The following is a 20,724-nucleotide window of genomic DNA, read 5'->3' on the forward strand; positions in this document are numbered from 1 at the left end:
GTTACAATGATCGCAAGAGCAGCTGCTCACCGAGTTGACGGCTCCAATGCAATTCCACCTCCAACACCGCCAGAACAGCCGTTATGCTGCTGTCTGCTATCTGTGAGGACAGACACTGGGAGACGAGAAGCAAGTACAGGGAGTGAATACTGAATAAATAACGGACATGAAAGAAAACAAGGACAGGGTCTGGACAAGGGGAATTAAACAAGGACAGGGTCTGGACAAGGGGAATTAAACAAGGACAGGGTCTGGACAAGGGGAATTAAACAAGGACAGGGTCTGGACAAGGGGAATTAAACAAGGACAGGGTCTGGACAAGGGGAATTAAACAAGGACAGGGTCTGGACAAGGGGAATTAAACAAGGACAGGGTCTGGACAAGGGGAATTAAACAAGGACAGGGTCTGGACAAGGGGAATTAAACAAGGACAGGGTCTGGACAAGGGGAATTAAACAAGGACAGGGTCTGGACAAGGGGAATTAAACAAGGACAGGGTCTGGACAAGGGGAATTAAACAAGGACAGGGTCTGGACAAGGGGAATTAAACAAGTGACAGATATAGGGGAGGCAATCAAAGACGTGATGGAGTCCCGGTGAGTCCCATGGAGCGCTGACTCGTGTAACGATGGTGACAGGCGTGCGTAATGATGGGCCGCCCGATTCACTAACCCTACAGGCCAGAGAGCGCCAGAGAGGGGGAGCGGGAGTACCTCCCCCCTCTAAGGGGCGCTACCCGGCGTCCCGCCTTGGCGAACCTGACGGGACGGCCGAGGCGTGGGAGCCAGACGAGCCTGCCGAAGCGGGGAAGCCCGACAAGCCTGCAGAGACGCGGGAGCCAGATGCGCCGGCTGAGGCATGACCTGAGATTGGAGTCTGATGAGCCTGCAGAGGGGTGGGAGCCCGAAGAGCCGGCTGGGGCATGACGTGGGTTGGGAGCCTGCCGAGGCAAGAAAACCTCTCGAGCCAGCTGAGGCACCACCAGTTCCTTTGGCAGCGGCACCCGGACACGGCATCATCAACCCTCAAACAAAAAAAACCTCCCTGATGCTTCCAATATTGGTGTCTGCAGTCTGAGGACAGACGCTGGGAGACGAGAAGCAAGTACAGGGAGTGAATATTTAATAAATAACGGACGTGAAACAAAACAAGGACAGGGTCTGGACAAGGGGAATTAAACAACATAAATTCAGACACGGGGAAGAAAATGAGGAAGTGACAGATATAGGGGAGGCAATCAAAGATGTGATGGGAGTCCAGGTGTATCGCATGAAGCTCTGATGCATGTAACGATGGTGAAAGGTGTGCGATATGATGGGCCATCTGGCGCCCTTGTGCGCCAGGGAGGGGTAGCGGGAGCAGGCATGACACTATCTCAGGTTAGTGCTTGATCTGATTGAATCTAGAACTAAGAGTCAACTGATCCCGGGTCTATCTATACAGGGCGGCTGAGAGGCTGCTTTGAGGCCTGGGTCCCTGGGTCTGTCTGAGTGACAGAGAGAGTCAACTGATCCCGGGTCTATCTATACAGGGCGGCTGAGAGGCTGCTTTGAGGCCTGGGTCCCTGGGTCTGTCTGAGTGACAGAGAGAGTGCTGGAGACACGGGGTGCATATCAATCCACTACTTTAAAATTCTGCCAGAGAAAGTCAAGAACTAGGAAGAGGATAGGACAGAAGTCTCACACTGGAATGTTGACACTTTACCTCGCCCATCACATTCCTGAGCATTTACACACACACACACACACATAAACATATCAACCAGATTGGAGTGTATGAGGGGTGTGTGTGTGTGTGTGTATGTGAGTGGAGTGGAGGGGACGGGGGCGAGGGGGTCTTCACTCATCAGCAGGCAATCTTGACACATCTCCATGGTGATGGGGGCATTCCCTCTGTGTGATGAGGTAGTTAGTCATGGTCACTCTGACCCGCTAGAGCAGGAACACAGCCCTACTCATTTACTTACACACAGACAGCCTGTGTGTGTGTGTGTGTGTGTGTGTGTGTGTGTGTGTGTGTGTGTGTGTGTGTGTGTGTGTGTGTGTGTGTGTGTGTGCACTCGGTGGACCGTGACAACAGGACAGGGACTAAGAGTCTAGGGTCACTGAGCCACAGGTAATCACAAAAGTCGTTCTAATGCATTTCTGACCTCTCTTCATCACTTCCGGTTGTTCTACTTCATTCTATCACTCCCTTACTCTCTCCCTCTCTCTCTTTCCCATCACCCACACCCCCCTCCCAACATCCCACACACACACACACACACACACACACACAGCATCACCTCCCCTCTATTTTTCTCTCTATGCCCATTCCCTCCTTTTCTCACTCGCCTTCTTCTGTCTCTTTATCAATCAATCAATCAATAATCAATCAATCAATCAAATGCATTCATGAAGCCTTTTGTACATCAGCAGTTATCACAAAGTGTTTATACTGAAACCGAGCCTAAAACCCCAGAGAGGAAGCAATGCTGATGTAGAAGAACGGTGGCCAGGAAAAATCCTTAGAAAAGGCAGGAACCTAGGAAGAAACCTAAAGAAGAACCATGCTCTTTCTCCATCCTTCTCTCTCTCTCCCCCCCCTCTTTCCCCTCTTACCTCTATGCCTGTCCTATCTCCATCGCTCCTCTCCCTCCTCTCCCCATCTCCTTTTCCCTCTCAGCCCTATAGCCAGGTAATCGCCATCTCTGTGGGTGTCATTACTGAGCCGTTTAGCTGTCCCTGCCTGTTCATTCACTCTCACCCACTGCTGTTCAATATATATTAAATGCATCCAGCTCGACAGGGGCAGTTTTAATGAATGAACAGGTGATCCGCTTTAATGAAGCTAACTGTTAGCCAAGCACGACCTGTCTTTAATGAAGCTAACCGTTAGCCAAGCACGACCTGTCTTTAATGAAGCTAACTGTTAGCCAAGCACGACCTGTCTTTAATGAAGCTAACCGTTAGCCAAGCACGACCTGTCTTTAATGAAGCTAACTGTTAGCCAAGCACGACCTGTCTTTAATGAAGCTAACCGTTAGCCAAGCACGACCTGTCTTTAATGAAGCTAACCGTTAGCCAAGCACGACCTGTCTTTAATGAAGCTAACTGTTAGCCAAGCACGACCTGTCTTTAATGAAGCTAACCGTTAGCCAAGCACGACCTGTCTTTAATGAAGCTAACCGTTAGCCAAGCACGACCTGTCTTTAATGAAGCTAACCGTTAGCCAAGCACGACCTGTCTTGCATTCGATTATCCCTCATGTATGTGAAGTACATACACACAGACATACACATAAGCATGTATGCGCAAACACCAACGCGTGCGTGCGTGTGTGCGCGCGCGCGCACACACACACACACACACACACGGAACCTCACATATGGAGGTTCAAGAGCAGTCTACTGTACATTGTAAACCACAACGGCTGTCATTACTCAAAACTTTTGAGGAAACCCGTTGCTCTTAATATATCTGAGTACAGTTACTTAAAGTGATTTTGAGGTCTTTACTCAAACTGATAAGAGTCACTGTGACCCTGTACGGGGTCCAGATTTGAGTGTCAGCTTGAATATGTTGAGTAACGCCCCCACTAAGCCATGCCTCCAATGTAAATTGGTCTTATTGAGTGAATTGTAGAGTTATTAGCACCCATGATTGTATTTGTTAGTGACAGGGACATGTTGAATTTGTATATGTTTTGTCCTTTGGCCTTCCCCAAGTGAGTTCCTAGGTTAATATTATCATTATAATTAAACTCTTTATGACAATACATTACATCATAAGGCCTTATTTCGAGGCCTAGCTTGATCCTAATACAGTGGCCTGAAACTCATGGTGTACAGGCCACATCAGGCCTGCAAGTAGGGCTACAAAATTCCAGCAACTGTCCCCCCCAAAAAAATATCCTGGTTCGAGGTTATTCAGGAATCTTCCAACCGAGATTTCTGGAAAACCTTGGAAATTTACCAGAATTTTGTAACCCTACCTTCAAGTCACATTATACTGGCTTGCAAAGTGATGTGTAATTCCTATTGGAATCCAGACAGCGAAAGGATATCCAACAGTTGGAATTGTTATTCACCCGCAACCTGCCTTCATAATGACTGCCAGGGTTAGTTAGGAACAGGGTGAGGAGATTACATAAGCCATTTAAATTGGAACAATCATTTCAGTAACAGATGCAAAAAAATACAAATTAATCATTGGATTTGTTTAGAAAAATGTATGTTATTTATATTTGTGTAGCAGAAGATTAATCAACCAATCACGCAATGCACATAAACCCACAGTCCAAAAAATGGACCTGCGGTAGAGAATGCTGGCTAAAATGTTCATTTGTTGTTATAAATGTAAAATATTTAGTTGATGTGTCTTCTCGTTTAGTTCAGCCAGTACCACCTAAACATTTGAACTAAAAATGACTTTTCATTGACTGAGTTCAACTTGCTGGAAGTATTTGAGTTAAAAAAATGCCTTGGTGTTCACAATGCAAACTTAGTTCTAAAGCTAAATCAATGTGGCCCAAAAACGAGTTTATTCACACTGTTTCTGCAAGTTCCCAGAATCAGATACGTCACGAAATCTGTTTTAAAACTCAAACAGCAAAGATGTTTAATACTTTGATAGGAGTTGGATGAAGAAGATTAAGTCGCCATCTTTTCCAGAGAGGTGAAGTTAGCACAACACACAAATGCCGCATACACACAAACATACACACACAAACATACAAACTAAGAGGTAGGGGGGTCCAATCGAAAATACATATTTTGACCAATAGGTAAAAAATAATATGTTAACTGTATAGATAACCCTCTACAAAAACCAATGGTCCAAACCTCATCCCAAAAACTGGTTGAATCAACATTGTTTCCAAATAATTTCAACAAATTAATTCATTGTGATCACATTGAATAAACGTGGAAAATTGATTCGATTTGCAAAAAGTCATCAATGTAAATGTCGACTTTTTTTTGTATCCAACTTTGAACCTAAATCCAATGACATGGTGAAATGTTTTGGTGATTTCACATTCAATTCACGTTAGTGGACAACTCAACCAAATGGAAATAAAAAAATACACGTCGAACTGATGTCTGTGCCCAGTGTCTCTATCACAATCCGTCCCAAACACTTCTCCCACAGTCCTCCCCTTCTCAGGGGTCTACCACAGCCTCCTGGTTTCCACCAATCAGAGTGCCTGCATGCACATTTGGCCTTTGACCCCTCCCACTCAGAGTGGCTATCATTGTTGGCTGATGAAGACACATGTTTGGCTGCCAACCAAGTTATCAGTGTGTTTAATCGGAAGATTGTGTGTGCATCCAAAAAGTGAGTTGAGGGTTTACTGTTGTGGGTTTTTTTTTTTGTTAGCAATGCTCAGTCACTTATATTTACTTTCTAACATTTGGAACTGCGTGTACAGTACTGTTTGTAACATGCAGCTAATGTTTGTGTATATTTCAGATACAACATCTGCATGTTGTTTATATTGTCTGTGCCAGCATTGCCTAAATTGCACGAGTATTTATGCATAATATGTTAGTTTAGAGATGGTTATTGTATAGCCTGTAATTCTTGCACATGCTACCACTGCATATTCATAGTTCACACTTGTGCTATGCCATGGCTAGTTTCTGGAACCTAATAGAAAGTTCACAGATGGTTCTTGGAGCTTGTGCATGCGCAGAGTAGTTTATGACCCTGGGCAGAACAGATAAGATCTCTGACAGTCACATAATAATAATATAATAATATATGCCATTCAGCAGACGCTTTTATCCAAAGCGACTTACAGTCATGTGTGCATACATTCTACGTATGGGTGGTCCCGGGAATCGAACCCACTACCCTGGCGTTACAAGCGCCATGCTCTACCAACTGAGCCACAGAAGGACCACATGTTTTGTTGATGTGTACAGTGCATAACGGAAAGTATTCAGACCCCTTGACTTTTTCAGTCACATGTTTTGTTGATGTGTACAGTGCATACGGAAAGTATTCAGACCCCTTGACTTTTTCCACATTTTGTTACGTCACAGCCATATTCAGCAACGAAAAAATCCTCATCAACCTATACACAAAACCCCAAAATGACAAAGCAAGAACAGGTTTTTATACATTTTAGAAAACGTATTAAAAACAAAAAACTGAAATATCACATTTACATAATTATTCAGACCCTTTACTCAGTACTTTGTTGAAGCACCTTTTGCAGTGATTACAGCCTTGAGTCTTCTTGGGTATGACGTTACAAGCTTGGCACACCTGTATTTGGGGAGTTTCCCCCATTCTTCTCTGCAAATCCTCTCAAGCTCTGTCAGGTTGGACGGGGAGCGTCGATGCACAGCTCTTTTCAGGTCTCTCTAGAGATGTTCGATAGGGTTCAAGTCCGGGCTCTGGTTGGGCCACTCAAGGACATTCAAAGACTTGTCCCGAAGCCACTCCTGCACTCCTGGCTGTGTGCTTAGGGTCGTTGTCCTGTTGGAAGGCGAATCTTCGCCCCAGTCTGAGGACCTGAGTGCTCTAGAGCAGGTTTTCATCAAGGATTTCTCTGTACTTTGCTCCATTGATCTTTCCCTCAATCCTGACCAGTCTCCCAGTTCCTGTCGCTGAAAAACATCCCCACAGCATGATTCTGCCACCACTATGCTTCACTGTAGGGTTGGTACCAGGATTCTTCCAAACGCTTGGCATTCAGGCCAAAGAGTTCAATCTTGGTTTCATCAGACCAGAGAATATTGTTTCTTATGGTCTAAAAGTCTTTTAGGTGCCTTTTGGCAAACACCAAGCAGGCTGCTATGTGCCTTTTACTGAGGAGTTGCTTCCATCTGGCCCCTCTACCATATAGGCCTGATTGGTGGAGTGCTGCAGAGATGGTTGTCCTTCTGGAAGGTTCTCCCATCTCCACAGAGAAACTCTGGAGCACTGGCAGAGTGACAATCGGGTTCTTGGTCAACTCCCTGACCAAGGCCCTTCACTATTGCTCAGTTTGGCTGGGTGCCCAGCACTATGAAGAGTCTTGGTGGTTCCAAACTTCTTCCATTTAAGAATGATGGAGGCCACTATGTTCTTGGGGACCTTCAATGCTGCAGAAATGTTTCGGTACCATTCCCCAGATCTGTGCCTCAACACAATCCTGTCTCTGAGCTCTATGGACAATTCCTTCGACCTCATGGCTTGGTTTTTGCTCTGACATGCACTGTCCACTGGGGGACCTTATATAGACAGGTGTGTGCCTTTCCTAATCATGTCCAATCAATTGAATTTACCACAGGTGGACTCCAATCAAGTTGTAGAAACATCTCAAGGATGATCAATGGAAACACGATGCACCTGAGCTCAATTTCAAGTCTCATAGCAAAGGGTCTGAATACTTATATAAATAATGTATCTGTTTTTTATTTGTAAAACATTTGCAAAAATATCTAAAAACCTGTTTTCACTTTGTCATTATGTGTGTAGATTGATGATGATTTTATATAATTAATCCATTTTAGAAGAAGGAATAAACGTGGAAAAGGTGAAGGGATCTGAATACTTTCTGAATGCACTCTATGCCATTTAGCAGACACTTTTATCCAAAGTAACTCAGTCATGTGTGCATACCTTTTTACGTATGGGTGGTCCCAATGGGAATCAAACTCACAGCCTGTGGTGTTGCAAGCGACCATGCTCTACCGACTGAGCGACACAGAGAAGGGAGATGTCCTTTCTAGCATTTCTAAAACTACTTCCCCAGCTCAGCCTACCTTACTTACTTCACCCAGAGAGACTACCCCTGTCTTCCCTACTTCCCCACTCTCCTCATCATCAGGAAGATCCTAAAGCACTTTACAACATTTAACCTGTGAAGCGGCTCCATTGGATTTTTAGGGGAGTTGCGGGACAGAGTTTCTGTAAGCTACATAGGCCAAACTGACTTCACCGTTTCTCTTCCCTCTCAGCGATGATCTGTTCTTGTTCTGTGTGAAAGAGATTTAATGTCATCCATCCATGGTCGCTGTGTTACTAAGAGAGAAAGAGAGGAAGAGATAGGACTCTAATCGCAAACTACTATCCATCACCTTGTTAAAATATAGAAAAATAAGACAAGTTATAGATTAAAACGATTTATTGAGAGATGTTATGTTCTCATCTATGTTGATTGTTGATCACTGCATGAATGGCTTATAACATGATAGTTGTGTGGTCGCTTGATTCCTTAGTTCTTTTTTGCGCCAAACCATTTGCTTGCAGCTCCACTAGATATATTGTAGGGTTGTGTTCCCCTGCTCAGACGTTGCATGCCTCAACCAATGGTTCCGTGCCACATCATTGACTGTGCCATCGGGCCATGCATGACCCCAATGCATTTACAAACTACACTATGTCCAGGCCAGTATATATTTTTACCTGACCAGGTCATGAGATCAGGAAAAACTCCAGGCCCCAGAAAAGACACACATTTTGCCACACCAATTTTGAACATGTGATGCCACCTCCACGAAGACCTGTTAACATTCAGACAGAGCGTCAGGGATCTTATTCTCTTCCGCATGCATGGTAAGACGAGGGATAAGCCGAGGGGTGGTGTTCTGTGTCTATTTGTCAATAACAGCTGGTGCGCGAAATCTAATATTAAAGAAGTCTCAAGGTTTTGCTCGCCTGAGGTAGAGTACCTCATGATAAGCTGTAGACCACCCTATTTACCAAGAGAGTTTTTCATCCTTATTTTTTGTAGCTGACTCTTTACCACCACAAACCGATTCTGGCACTAAGACATACTCAATTAGCTGAATTCCGCCATAAGCGAACAAGAAAATGCTCATCCAGAGGTGGCATTCCTAGTGGCCTGTGAATTCAATGCAGGAAAACTTAAATCCGTTTTACATAATATTTACCAGAATGTAACGTGCAACCAGAGGAAAAAAAATCTAGACCACCTTTACTTCACACAGAGATGCGTATAAAGCGCTCCCTCACCCTCCATTTGGCAAATCTGACCATAATACTATCTTCCTGACTCCTGCTTACAAGCAAAAACTAAAGCAGGAAGCACCAATGACTTGCTCGATACGGAAGTGGTCAGATGACGCAGATGCTAAGCTACAGGACTGTTTTGCTAGCACAGACTGGAATATGTTCAGGGATTCATCCAATGTCATTGAGGAGTGTACCACACCAGTCACCGGCTTATCAATAACTTCGTCCCTACAGTGACCATACGTACATACTCCAACCAGAAGCCATGGATTACAGGCAACATCCGCACTGAGCTAAAGGGTAGAGCTGCTGCTTTCAAGGAGCGAGACTCTAACCCGGACGCTTATAAGAAATCCCGCTATGCCCTCAGACGAACTATCAAACAGGCAATATAGGATTAAGATTGAATCCTACTACACTGGCTCTAACGCTCGTCAGATATGGTAGGGGGAAAGGGAAACCCAGCCGCGAGCTGCCCAGTGACACGGGCCTACCAGATGAGCTAAATTACTTCTATGCGTGCTTCAATGTAAGCAAAACTGAAGCATGCATGAGAGAACTAGCTGTTGCGGACGACTGTGTGATCATGCTCTCTGTAACCGATTGTGAGTAAGACCTTTAAACAGATAAATATTCACAAGGCCGCAGGGCCAGACGGATTACCAGGACGTGTACTCAGAGCATGCACTCTGGCAAGTGTTTTCACTGACATTTTCAACCTATCCCTATCCCTGTAATACCAACATGTTTCAAGCAGACCACCATAGTCTCTCTGTCCAAGAATGGCAAGGTAACCTGCCTAAATGACTACCGACCCGTAGTACTCAAGTCTGTAGCCATGAAGTGCTTTGAATGGCTGGTCATGGCTCACATCAACACCATCATCCCAGAAGCACTAGACCCACTCCAATTCGCATACCGCCCCAACAGATTCACAGATGACGCAATCTCTATTGTACTCCACACTGCGCTTTCCCACCTGGACAAAAAGAGACACCTACGTGAGAATGCTGTTCACTGACTACAGCTCAGCGTTTAACACCATAGTGAGTGCCTTCAAAGCTCATCAGTAAGCATTTCAAGGTTGTATTCAGTGTATGTTACAAATACAATTTGATTTGAGATAGCTTTGTGAATGGACAGTAAGGAGCTAGCTCCTCTACACGAATGGGCAAATTATTCCCCATGCTATTCTGCCTCTATCTCACAGTCAATAAAGAAGGCTCACGGTTCCATCACAAGCTCACCGTCCGTTTTATTCATTTTTCTATTCAGGGCCGCAACTTTCTCTGTGGACATGTACCCCCACATTCAGAAATTGCTTTTTGCCCCCCCCCCCCCCGTTTTATCATTAGAATGTGATACAAACAAGGCAAATGGATAAAATAAAATTAAAAAACAACAACATTGTCTCCCCCACTTCTAAAACCAAAGTTCTATTTATCCTTTATCTAAGGTAGTGGTTCCCAAACTTTTTATAGTCCCGTACCCCTTCAAACATTCAACCTCCAGCTGCGTACCCCCTCTAACACCAGGGTCAGTGCACTCTCAAATGTTGTTTTTTTGCCATACATAAGAATGAGTGTGAGTTGGCGTCACAACCCGACTCGTGGGAAGTGACAAAGAGCTCTTTTAGGACCAGGGGACAAATAATAATATAATAATAATCAATAATTTTGCTCTTTATTTAGTTCATCAAAACTTGTGAATAGGTCACCACAGGTTAATGAGAAGAGTGTGCTTGAAAGGGTGCACATAACTCTGTAATGTTGGGTTGTATTGGAGAGAGTCTCAGTCTTAAATCATTTTTCACACACAGTCTGTGCCTGTATTTCATTTTCATGCTAATGAGGACCGAGAATCCACTCTCACGTAGGTACAGTGGTTGCAAAAGGCATCAGTGTCACATGACCCAGATGGACCAGTCGTGTGAGAAACTCGTCATCATGCAAGTGGTCAGACAAGTGAATATTATGGTCCATAAAGAAAACTTTAAACTTAAGTCTCTCAATTTAAAAAAATAAATGTGTCAATACTTTGCCCCTTGATAACCAGCGTATGTTGTAAAAGCGTTACATGGTCGCTGCCCGTATCATTGCATAATGCAGAAAATACACGAGAGTTGCTTGGGCCTTGCTTTAACAGAGTTAACCATTTTCACTGTAGTGTCCAAAACATCTTTCAAGCTGTCAGGCATTCCCTTGGCAGCAAGAGCCTCTCGGTGGTTGCTGCAGTGTAGGTGGTTGCTGCAGTGTACCCAAGTGGCGTTGGGAGCAACTGCTTGCACGCGCGTTACCACTCCACTATGTCTCCCTGTCATGGCTTTTGCACCAACAGTACAGATACCAACACATCTTGACCACCAAAGTCCATTTGATGGCACAAAGCTGTCCAGTACTTTATCAAGATCCTCTCCTGTTGTCCTGGTTTCCAGTGGTTTGCAGAAGAGGACGTCTTCCTTAATTGACTCCCCCATAAAGGTAATGGACATATGCCAGGAGCTATGCCAGGCCCGCCAAGTCTGTTGACTCATCCAGCTGTAAGGCATATAATTCACTGGCTTGTATGCGAAGCAGTAATTATTTAAAAACATCTCCTGCCATGTCACTGATGCGTCGTAAAACTGTTGTTTGATGAAGACATTGTCTGTATATTTTTGGGGGGGCCTTTTCCCCCAGCCATATCCGCAGCAGCAGGAAGTATTAAGTCCTCCACAATAGTATGGGACTTGCCTGTTCTAGCCACTCGGTAGCTCACCATATAAGACGCATCTAACCCCTTCTTATTAATGGTATCCGTTTCTTTTATACACGTCTTACTATTCGAAAGTCGTCCTTATTCTCGCTCCAAAATCTCCCGTGGCTTATTTTTCAAATTGTCATGTTTCGTTTCTAAATGTCTGCATGTGAATCACATTTTAATTTGGCGCACCCCCGATGGCATTGCGCGTACCTTGGGAATACCTGATCCAAGGCAAGTGTTATTGAGATAGTAATCTGAAATGTCTCCATCATCCCTCAAACAGAGGCCGAGCTAGTAGAACCCAATAACAATATGGGTGACATTCCACAGGTGACTAAGTCAATATTACAACCAAATATAATGGCTCCTGGATCTGCTAGGACTGTCCGTCTGCAACCCTAACCTGTTTTTTTTTTACCTCCTCTGCTCTCTGAGTGACCGATAGCCTTGGTAACGGTGGAAGAGAAAATGCTTTTGTATTTTATATTTCTCAGCGCGGACAACCTTCAACTTGTTCACCCGTTCTCAAGAAGTCGAAAGTCGCGGCCCATACATATTTACCTTTGACCACGAAAAATAGACGAGGCACCGCGACACACATTAAATATCATTCTGCCTTCTACAGCAAGGGATAGTCTTCATTGTATTCAAAATGTACATTCTTCCATCAAATGTATACCTAGCAATAGCTTTTTCAATAGCAAATGGCACGCGATGAAAATAGATGGCACATTTTTTTTTTTACATTTCGTAAAACACAGTTTCAAATACAGTGCAAACAACGAAGAAAAGCGACATTCATTGTTTGAGGTTTCGGTCAGAGTGCCGATCTGAACCGGCAATTCTCCACAACGGTTACGGGAAATGTTCCAAAAGCATCCAAATTCACACGGCATCAATGATGCTCATCACCAGTCAAACTATCCAGTGCTGCTTTGAGACAGGATCCTATCACGTGCTCTGTGTTGCGCTCAGAGCAGCCATTCCCTTTCTCTCGTTTTGTAATGACGTTCCCTTCATCACAGCATATAATAGTTCCTGAAAGTGTGCAGCACTGGATAAAGGAGTCTCCTCTCCTCAGCTCTGATACATGATATAGAGCTGGCCTTGTGTGGACTGAAGGTGCAGAGTAGCAGTGTGCCACTGTAGACGGGGAGGGAGCTTATGAAATGGCAGCCTATTCCTTATGATGTGGGCTTAGCACCTAGTAAGCCTAGCCCCCTCGGACACCTTGTCCCTGTCTTCTAAATTTCTGATACAAGTGCACTACTTTTGCCACAGGGCCCATAGGGATCTAAGTGCACTACTTTTGCCCAGGGCCCATAGGGATCTAAGTGCACTATACGATATAGGGACTAGGGTGTCATCTAAGACACAGCCAAGGTTCAGTGGCTGAACACCGGCCACGCAATATTGTCTATGTCTCTCCTGAGTGCTGTCCCTCCGGAGGGACTAAACAGCAGCATTAGAGTAAAACAACACATTAGGCACTACCAGGTCTTACAGCTTGGGGGTGCTGCCCTGTGCTTTGAGTGGCCTGGAGGGAGCAGTTCTGAACTGGGGAAGGTAGAGGGGAACAGAAATCATCCCTATCCCTATCACCGCCGCCTTGTCACTGGACTCACTAAACATAGAGTCCCGACACCCAAGTAGAGGGTTGGACTCAATGGATGAGCACTCTCTCCGCAGAACCACCGCCTCTTTGAGCAGCATAGCCTCTGTGTTTTCCTCCCCCTTCTCCTCCTCCTCCTCCTCTTCCTCACTCTCCTCCTGGTAGCCCATTCCCAGGTAATACAGGTCCTTCTCCTCTATCCCCCCATCCCTCTCTCCTCCCAGGGCCTCATCCTCCTGTTCCGACATCTCAGAAAACTCCTCCACATAATTGTAAGAGCATGAACACTGTGGGTCCAGGTCCGACTCTCCGGCTCGGGAATGGGAATTCTCCAGCTCCCACAGGCCTCCGGGGAAGGAGCCGGAAATGTCAGAGTTGTTGGCGGAGAAGTTGCCCTCGTCGCTGGAGCGGCTGAGGCTGCCGCTCTGCTTGTAGCGCCGGCAGGGGTCATCTGAGAGCAGGACCATAGCATAGGTCACTGTCGACTGGGATGAGCTCTCCACACTCCTGGGGAGATCTGGGGGCTGGGGGGTCTCCTCCTCCTCCTCTGGGACCTCAGGCACCTCTAAGTCCAAGAGGGATGGGGTGGAGGCTGGGATCAGGATGCTGTCCCTGTCTGGGGCTGGGTGACAAGTCTTCTCTACGATGGTGGCCTGGGAGATAGTCTCTGAGATGAGGAGTGGTGGCCAGGCTGGCAGGCCCTCTGGTTGGCTGAACAACTGCTCCATAGTCTCAGCCTGGACAGGACCACAGAACACTAGTTAGGAACACAGCAAGGTAAACTGGCCTGCCAACTGCCATAAGTAAGCTATAGAGTTCATGTAGTTTATAGAATAGTTGATCTAAATAGCAGCCCTACAGGGGGCCTAGTGGTTAGAGTGTTGGGCCAGTAACCAAAAGGTTGCTGGATCAAAAACCCTGAGTTAACAAGGCAAAGATCTGTTGTTCTGAGCAAGGCAGTCAACCCACTGTTCCCCGGGCCACGAAGAAGTGGATGTTGATTATAGCAGCCCACAGAAACTCTCTGATTCAGAGGGGTTAGGTTACATTTTCGGAAGACACATTTCAGTTGAACGCATTCAGTTGTACAACTGAATAGGTATCCCCCTTTTCCCTTTCCTTTCCCTTTCCCTACAGGTGATCTTAATTGGATCACCCTGTTGCAAGAGAACTTTTAAAAGGCTTCTGAAGTTCGTCATTTCCACTTTGACATTTCAAAATGTATCAACCCCTACAAAAATCTCCATGAATTATAATTCACATTTCCTGTTGCTGCAGTATTATTTTCCTGTTGTATCCAACAAGCTCAAATTAAGATCCTACATTTGTATATAGAGTGTGTTGTGGTAAATGTGCTGTGTTTTTCATGGTCACTGCTATTTAGAGATAGTATGATTATATTCAAGAGTAAATGGGTTTGTTGTCCGTCTCACCTTCCTGAAGTCCACCCCCTGGGCCCAGGAACAGTTGCTTGGGTTGGGAACATCCTTCCACATGAACTTCTTCATGCTGAGATTCAGACAGAATAGGAGTTAACAACAAGGCAGGGAGCCTCTCAGTCTCCAATCCAGAACCTCTCTCTTCTCTTTCATCGACCTATCTCTCCCTTTCCCCTTTCTCTCTCTGCCCCCTCTCACACCCCCTTTCTCCATGTCTCCCTCTTCGTCAGAACACATTCAGCCAATCACGACAGTAATTGAACCCTCAGGACATTCTTTCTGTTGTTGACGTAGACTCTAATTACATTCCTAATCAGTGTGTCTGACAACATTCCTCAGATCAATAATCACCACCTCGAATGACCACTTTAGTCTTCACCACCTACCCAGAGGCCAGAACCATAGGTCCTCTCTTTCTTAGTGACAGACCACTAAACATAGTATCTGTTACGTACTTATTGAGTAATGTCCTTATGTAACAGAATACACCACTGCTATTGAGCAGTAAACAAAGTGTTTGATTAATTATATGAGATATAATCTTACTGGTTTCGGGATATGACCAGGGTGACGAAGAGGACAATGGCAAGGAAAGCGGCGATCATCATCAGCATGTAGGCAGCAGGCCCAGCGTTGGCCCCCCTAAAGGCTGGAGGACAGGACAACACCATGGTAAGGCTATCAATCAATCCATATTGGATCACATTCAGAGGACAGTCAATAAATACATATCCCTAAGGGAGACGCTGCAATGTACATATAATGTACTTATGTCCTACTGCCCAATATACATAGACTTGCATAGACTTGCTGGCCACTTTAATAATGGAACACTGGTCAATTTAAAACATTTTTTTAACTAGGCAAGTCAGTTAAGAACACATTCTTATTTACAATGACAGCCTACCAGGGAACAGTGGGTTAACTGCCTTGTTCAGGGGCAGAACGACAGATTTTTACCTTGTCAGTTCAGGGATTTCATCCAGCAACCTTTCGTTTTCTGGCCCAACAAGCTAACCACTAGGCATATATTACTTGTTAGAGAATACTGCACTGTTGGAGCTAGAAGCACAAGCATTTTGCTACGCCCACTGTAACATCTGCTAAACACGTGTACGTTACAAATAAAATACAATTTGTAGCCTTCAGAAATATTGGTGCAAGGGTAGATTGTATTGGTTGTAATTCATCCCTGAAGGTAGAGCTTACCTTTAGTATACACTGGCTCTCCTTCTCCATCTGTAAACACTGGATACAAGATGAACACATACTCCTCAGAGCCATAGAAATCACCTGGAAAATAAAGGCAGAGATGCTCAGATTAGTCAGACTGAAGCATGAATATGTACTGTCACTAGAGGGCGCCAGATATTCACAGCCAACAATCTCTCAAACTGGAACTCAAAGTGGACTGAAATATTCACCTCAATTTGACAATATCAATTGTCCTGCAGTGGTTGTGTGGGTTTATTTAGGCCATTCTAGATCCATTTGGAATGAAAATGTTAAATGGAACTGGGTGTTGCGAAAGAAAAGGAGACCCAGAGAGAGAATACAATGGCACCGTTAACAATACAATGGGGATGGCTGCCGTTTTACGGCTCCTAACCAACTGTGCTATTTTGTTCATTTTTTCGCATTGTTTATAACTAATTTTGTACATAAATGTTGCTTCGACCGTCTATTATGACCGAAAAGAGCTTACTAAAGACAAAATGAGAAAACAAAATCCAGAAAATCACATTGTAGGATTTTTAATGAATTTATTAGCAAATTATGTTTTTTTTCTCATTTTGTCTGTCATAGTTGAAGTGTACCTATGATGACAATTACAGGCCTCTCTCATCTTTTTAAGTGGGAGAACTTGCACAATTGGTGGCTGACTAAATACTTTTTTGCCCCACTGTATATATATGAGTGCATCAATGACGTCATCCCCACAATGACCGTACGTACATTTCCCAAACAGAAGCCACGGATTACAGGCAACATCCGCACCGAGCTAAAGGCCAGAGTTTCCATTTTCAAGGAGCAGGACACTAAACAGCAAACAGGCAAAGCGTCAATACAGGACTAAGATAGAATACCTACTTTTTTATTTTACCAGGCAAGTCAGTTAAGAACAATTCTTATTTTGCGATGAAGGCCTACCCCAGCCAAACCCTCCCCTAACGACACTGGGCCAATTATGCGCCACCCTATGGGACCCGGGATCAAACCAGGGTCTGTAGTGATGCCTCTAACACTGAGATGCAGTGGCTTAGACTGCTGCGCCACCCAGGAGCCTCAGCTATACACTGACTCTGACGCTCGTCGGATGTGGCATGGCTTGAAAAATATTATGGACTACAAAGGGAAGCTAAGCCGCGAGATGCCCAGTGACGTGAGCCTACCAGATTAAATAAATGCCTTTTATGCTTGCTTCAAGGCAAGCAACACTGAATCATGCAACAACACATCTGCCACGCTGATCCTCAACACTGGGGCCCCTCAGGGGTGCGTGCTTAGGCCCCTCCTGTACTCCCTGTTCACCCGCGACTGCGTGGCCAAGCACGACTCCAACACAGTCATTAAGTTTTCTGACGACAGAGCAGTGGTAGGCCTGATCACCGACAACAATGAGACAGCCTATAGGGAGGAGGTCAGAGACCTGGCAGTGTGGTGCCAAGACAACAACCTCTCCCTCAATGTGAGCCTAATCACCGACAACAATGAGACAGCCTATAGGGAGGAGGTCAGAGACCTGGCAGTGTGGTGCCAGGACAACAACCTCTCCCTCAATGTGAGCAAGACAAAGGAGCTGATCGTGGACTACAGGAAAAGGAGGGCCGAACAGGCCCCCATTAACATCGACAGGGCTGTAGTGGAGCGGGTCGATAGTTTTAAGTTCCTTGGTGTCCACATCACCAACGGTCCAAACATGGTCCAAACACACCAAGACAGCTGTGAAGAGGGCACGACAACACCTTTCCCCCCTCAGGAGACTGAAAAGATTTGACATGGGTCCCCAGATCCTCAAAAACTTCTACAGCTGCACCATCAAGAGCATCCTGACCGGTTGCATCACGTTCTAGAATGGCAATTGCTCAGCATCTGAACATAAAGCGCTACAGATGGTAGTGCGTACTGCCCAATACATCACTGGGTGCAAGCTTCCTGACATCCAGGACCTATATGCTAGGCGGTGTCAGCGGAAGGCCCTAAAAATTTTCTAAAAACTCCAGTCACCCAAGTTGGGCGAGAGACTATACTCTCTGCTACCGCATTGCAATCGGTATCGGAGCCAAGTCTAGGTCCAAAAAGCTCCTTTACAGTTTCTACCCCTAAGTCATAAGATTGCTGAACAATTAATCAAATGGCCACCTGGACTATTTACATTTACCTGCCCCCCTTTTTGTTTATATGTTTTTATACTGCTGTTTACTGTCTATGCATAGTTACTTTACAAATTACCTCGACTAACCTGTACCCCTACACATCGACTCGGTACTGGTTCCCCCTGTATATAGCCTCATTATTGTTATGGAATGAGAAAGAGCGACATGAGAACGTACCATGTAGGTAGAAGACTTGGTCAGTAGGGGGGACCCTGGTCCACCTCTCCCTGCCCACTGTGGTCTGACCCTGTCTGTTCTGGTGGTTCTCACCCGACCACTCTACGACCAGGGAACACGGTACACTGCTGTTGTGCTGCAGCGACCACGACAGGACCACACAACTACTGTTCACATGGGACACACAGAACGAACGCACACACTGGCCTGGAGAGAGGGAGGAAGAGAGGGAGGAAGAGGGGAGGGAGAGAGGGAGGAAGAGGGAAGGGAGAGAGGGAGGAAGAGGGAAGGGAGATAGGGAGGAAGAGGGAAGGGAGATAGGGAGGAAGAGGGAAGGGAGAGAGGGAGGAAGAGGGAAGGGAGAGAGGGAGGAAGAGGGGAGGGAGAGAGGGAGGAAGAGGGAAGGGAGAGAGGGAGGAAGAGGGAAGGGAGAGTGGGAGGAAGAGGGAAGGGAGAGAGGGAGGGAGAGAGGGAGGAAGAGGGAAGGGAGAGAGGGAGGAAGAGGGAAGGGAGAGAGGGAGGAAGAGGGAAGGGAGAGAGGGAGGAAGAGGGAAGGGAGAGAGGCAAAAGGAGGAAGAGTGATAGAGGGATAAATAAAGATAATAACATGGTTATATTTTCTGTCCGTGTCTAACATTTTCTGTTACTCTTCTTCTACTACTGTGTGTTTTCTGCTACTTCTGACATGCGAGGGAATTAGCACAATGACGAGTTGTCCCCCTCCTGTCCTTGACTATAAAATAAACTGATCAGCAGCTTTTTATTTTGGGCCCATTCATAGTCAGTTTTTTTTTTCTTCAATAGGAAACCTAATAGGACCAGCACTACTTGTGTCACAGTTAATGGTTTCCTCTCAACTAATTAGCTATTCATGAAAATATGGATAACAGGAGAACACACACACACACACAAAAAACACAAACATCCCGGTGCGTCACAGAGACCTGTGCTGAGAAGAGCTCCATTTTACAATCAATTCCATAACAGCTATTAGACCTCGGAAGACGACATCCCAAGCCAGAGATAATAGCTTTTAGTCCACTCTCGGGCTTTTAACTGACATTAACATGCCTGCTATGTCTCCCCGATGACTGTAATGGCAGCACACCGAGCGTTTCAACTGACGTCCATGACATGAACCAAAAACACCAACTAATGAAAATAAACGTGAAAACAAACAACCAGTTCTTAAAGATTTTCAAAGAAAATGCTATTTTCAGATACAGTGGGGAGAACAAGTATTTGACACACTGCCGATTTTGCAGGTTTTTCCTACTTACAAAGCATGTAGAGGTGTATTAATTAAAGTGTATCAAATACTTGTTCTCCCCACTGTATGTGTTTCCAACTATTAAACTCTTAATTGACTGACTAGTAATCTGTGTGTTGGGTATAACAATTCTTCAGCCCTATACGTTCCCTTACGTTTTGGGTGTCTCTCCAGGGTCATGTTGATGTTCCTAGTGGAGTATCCCTGGCTGTTCTGAGCCTTGACCGTCACAAAGTGGACCTCCTCTCGCCACTCAAAGCGGTAGGAGGACACCAGGCCTATCCGCTCCTCAGTCACAATGCCCCCAGAGGCCTGGTGCTGTACTACAAGGCCCTCCACACAGTAGGTTGGCTCCACTATGGGGAAATGCTATGGGGAAGAGTTTAGAGACTATCAAAGACTCTAATGAGGAATCATTATCCACTGTGCTACTTCCTTATACTATTTTGATCAGACAAAACAAGACAAGTGTTGGGGAAGCCAACTGAAATAGGTTTTTCGGATTAAACTAAGAACAATAATGTAGTAGAAAGGAGAGGAGGCAACTTCACACCTGTTCAATTAAAATGTAACTATTTGATGTTGACGTTTAAAGCACATATTGTGCAGTCTTTAATGTGTTCTCTGTAGGCTATGGACTGTACCTTGAAGAGAAGAGTGACGTTAGTCTGGTTCCTTGCTGGATCCTCCTGAAACACTCGCCAGAAATCAGGACCCTGGTCAGGAGCTGAGAGAACAGAACATAGATATTACAGCTCTGTGCGTGTGCATGTGCATGTGCATGCACGCTTGTGTGTGTGTTTATGTACCTATGTCCTGAGGATTTCATTTTCTATCAGATCTAAACATCAGAGAAGCTCATATTAAAGTGTTGGCTGTAGCACTCAATAGCAGCGATTAGACAGACAACCACGCAAGGTCACTGTTAGGTCAGGGTCGGAAAGAGCTCATACCACACAACAAACCAGGGATAATGACGGGTTTGAAATGACCCATCCATTGTGATTGTGAGAGTTAAGGTGCTCTACATACACAGTAGGTCAGACGTGATAGTTGTGCTGTGCCGGCGCAATTATAAGATAACTTTCAAGACAGCAGCTCAATTCCCCTCAAAAGTGTATTGCTGATGCGTTTTGTCAAAGCAACGTTGTCTAAACTG

General features: G+C 45.3%; 1 protein-coding gene and 1 long non-coding RNA gene across 4 annotated transcripts in view; both read right to left on the reverse strand.

Moving 5' to 3' along the window:
• Positions 1-2,665: 2,665 nt before the first annotated feature.
• On the reverse strand, positions 2,666-3,200 carry LOC127912223 (uncharacterized). 2 transcript variants are annotated; one of them, XR_008081584.1, is made up of 4 exons: positions 3,111-3,200; positions 3,000-3,073; positions 2,926-2,962; positions 2,666-2,888 (listed from the first exon to the last, which is right to left on the reverse strand). It is a non-coding gene; the product is annotated as an uncharacterized LOC127912223 (long non-coding RNA). The 2 variants fall into 2 exon arrangements; XR_008081585.1 differs by lacking the exon at positions 2,926-2,962.
• Positions 3,201-10,612: 7,412 nt separating this feature from the next.
• The window catches only part of LOC118358620 (leptin receptor-like), an 80,742-nt gene continuing 70,630 nt past the window's right edge, over positions 10,613-20,724 (reverse strand). For both annotated transcript variants that reach the window (XM_052480090.1, XM_052480091.1), the window contains exons 14-20: positions 20,210-20,292; positions 19,721-19,934; positions 18,296-18,502; positions 15,951-16,034; positions 15,288-15,390; positions 14,736-14,811; positions 10,613-14,039 (exon numbers count right to left, since the gene is read on the reverse strand). In XM_052480090.1, coding sequence (XP_052336050.1) covers positions 13,191-14,039; positions 14,736-14,811; positions 15,288-15,390; positions 15,951-16,034; positions 18,296-18,502; positions 19,721-19,934; positions 20,210-20,292 — 1,616 coding nt within the window. In that variant the 3' untranslated portion in view covers positions 10,613-13,190. The remainder of the gene's footprint in view (positions 14,040-14,735; positions 14,812-15,287; positions 15,391-15,950; positions 16,035-18,295; positions 18,503-19,720; positions 19,935-20,209; positions 20,293-20,724) is intronic.

This window comes from Oncorhynchus keta, chromosome 26, assembly GCF_023373465.1.
Source record: "Oncorhynchus keta strain PuntledgeMale-10-30-2019 chromosome 26, Oket_V2, whole genome shotgun sequence".
Taxonomy (NCBI): domain Eukaryota; kingdom Metazoa; phylum Chordata; class Actinopteri; order Salmoniformes; family Salmonidae; genus Oncorhynchus; species Oncorhynchus keta.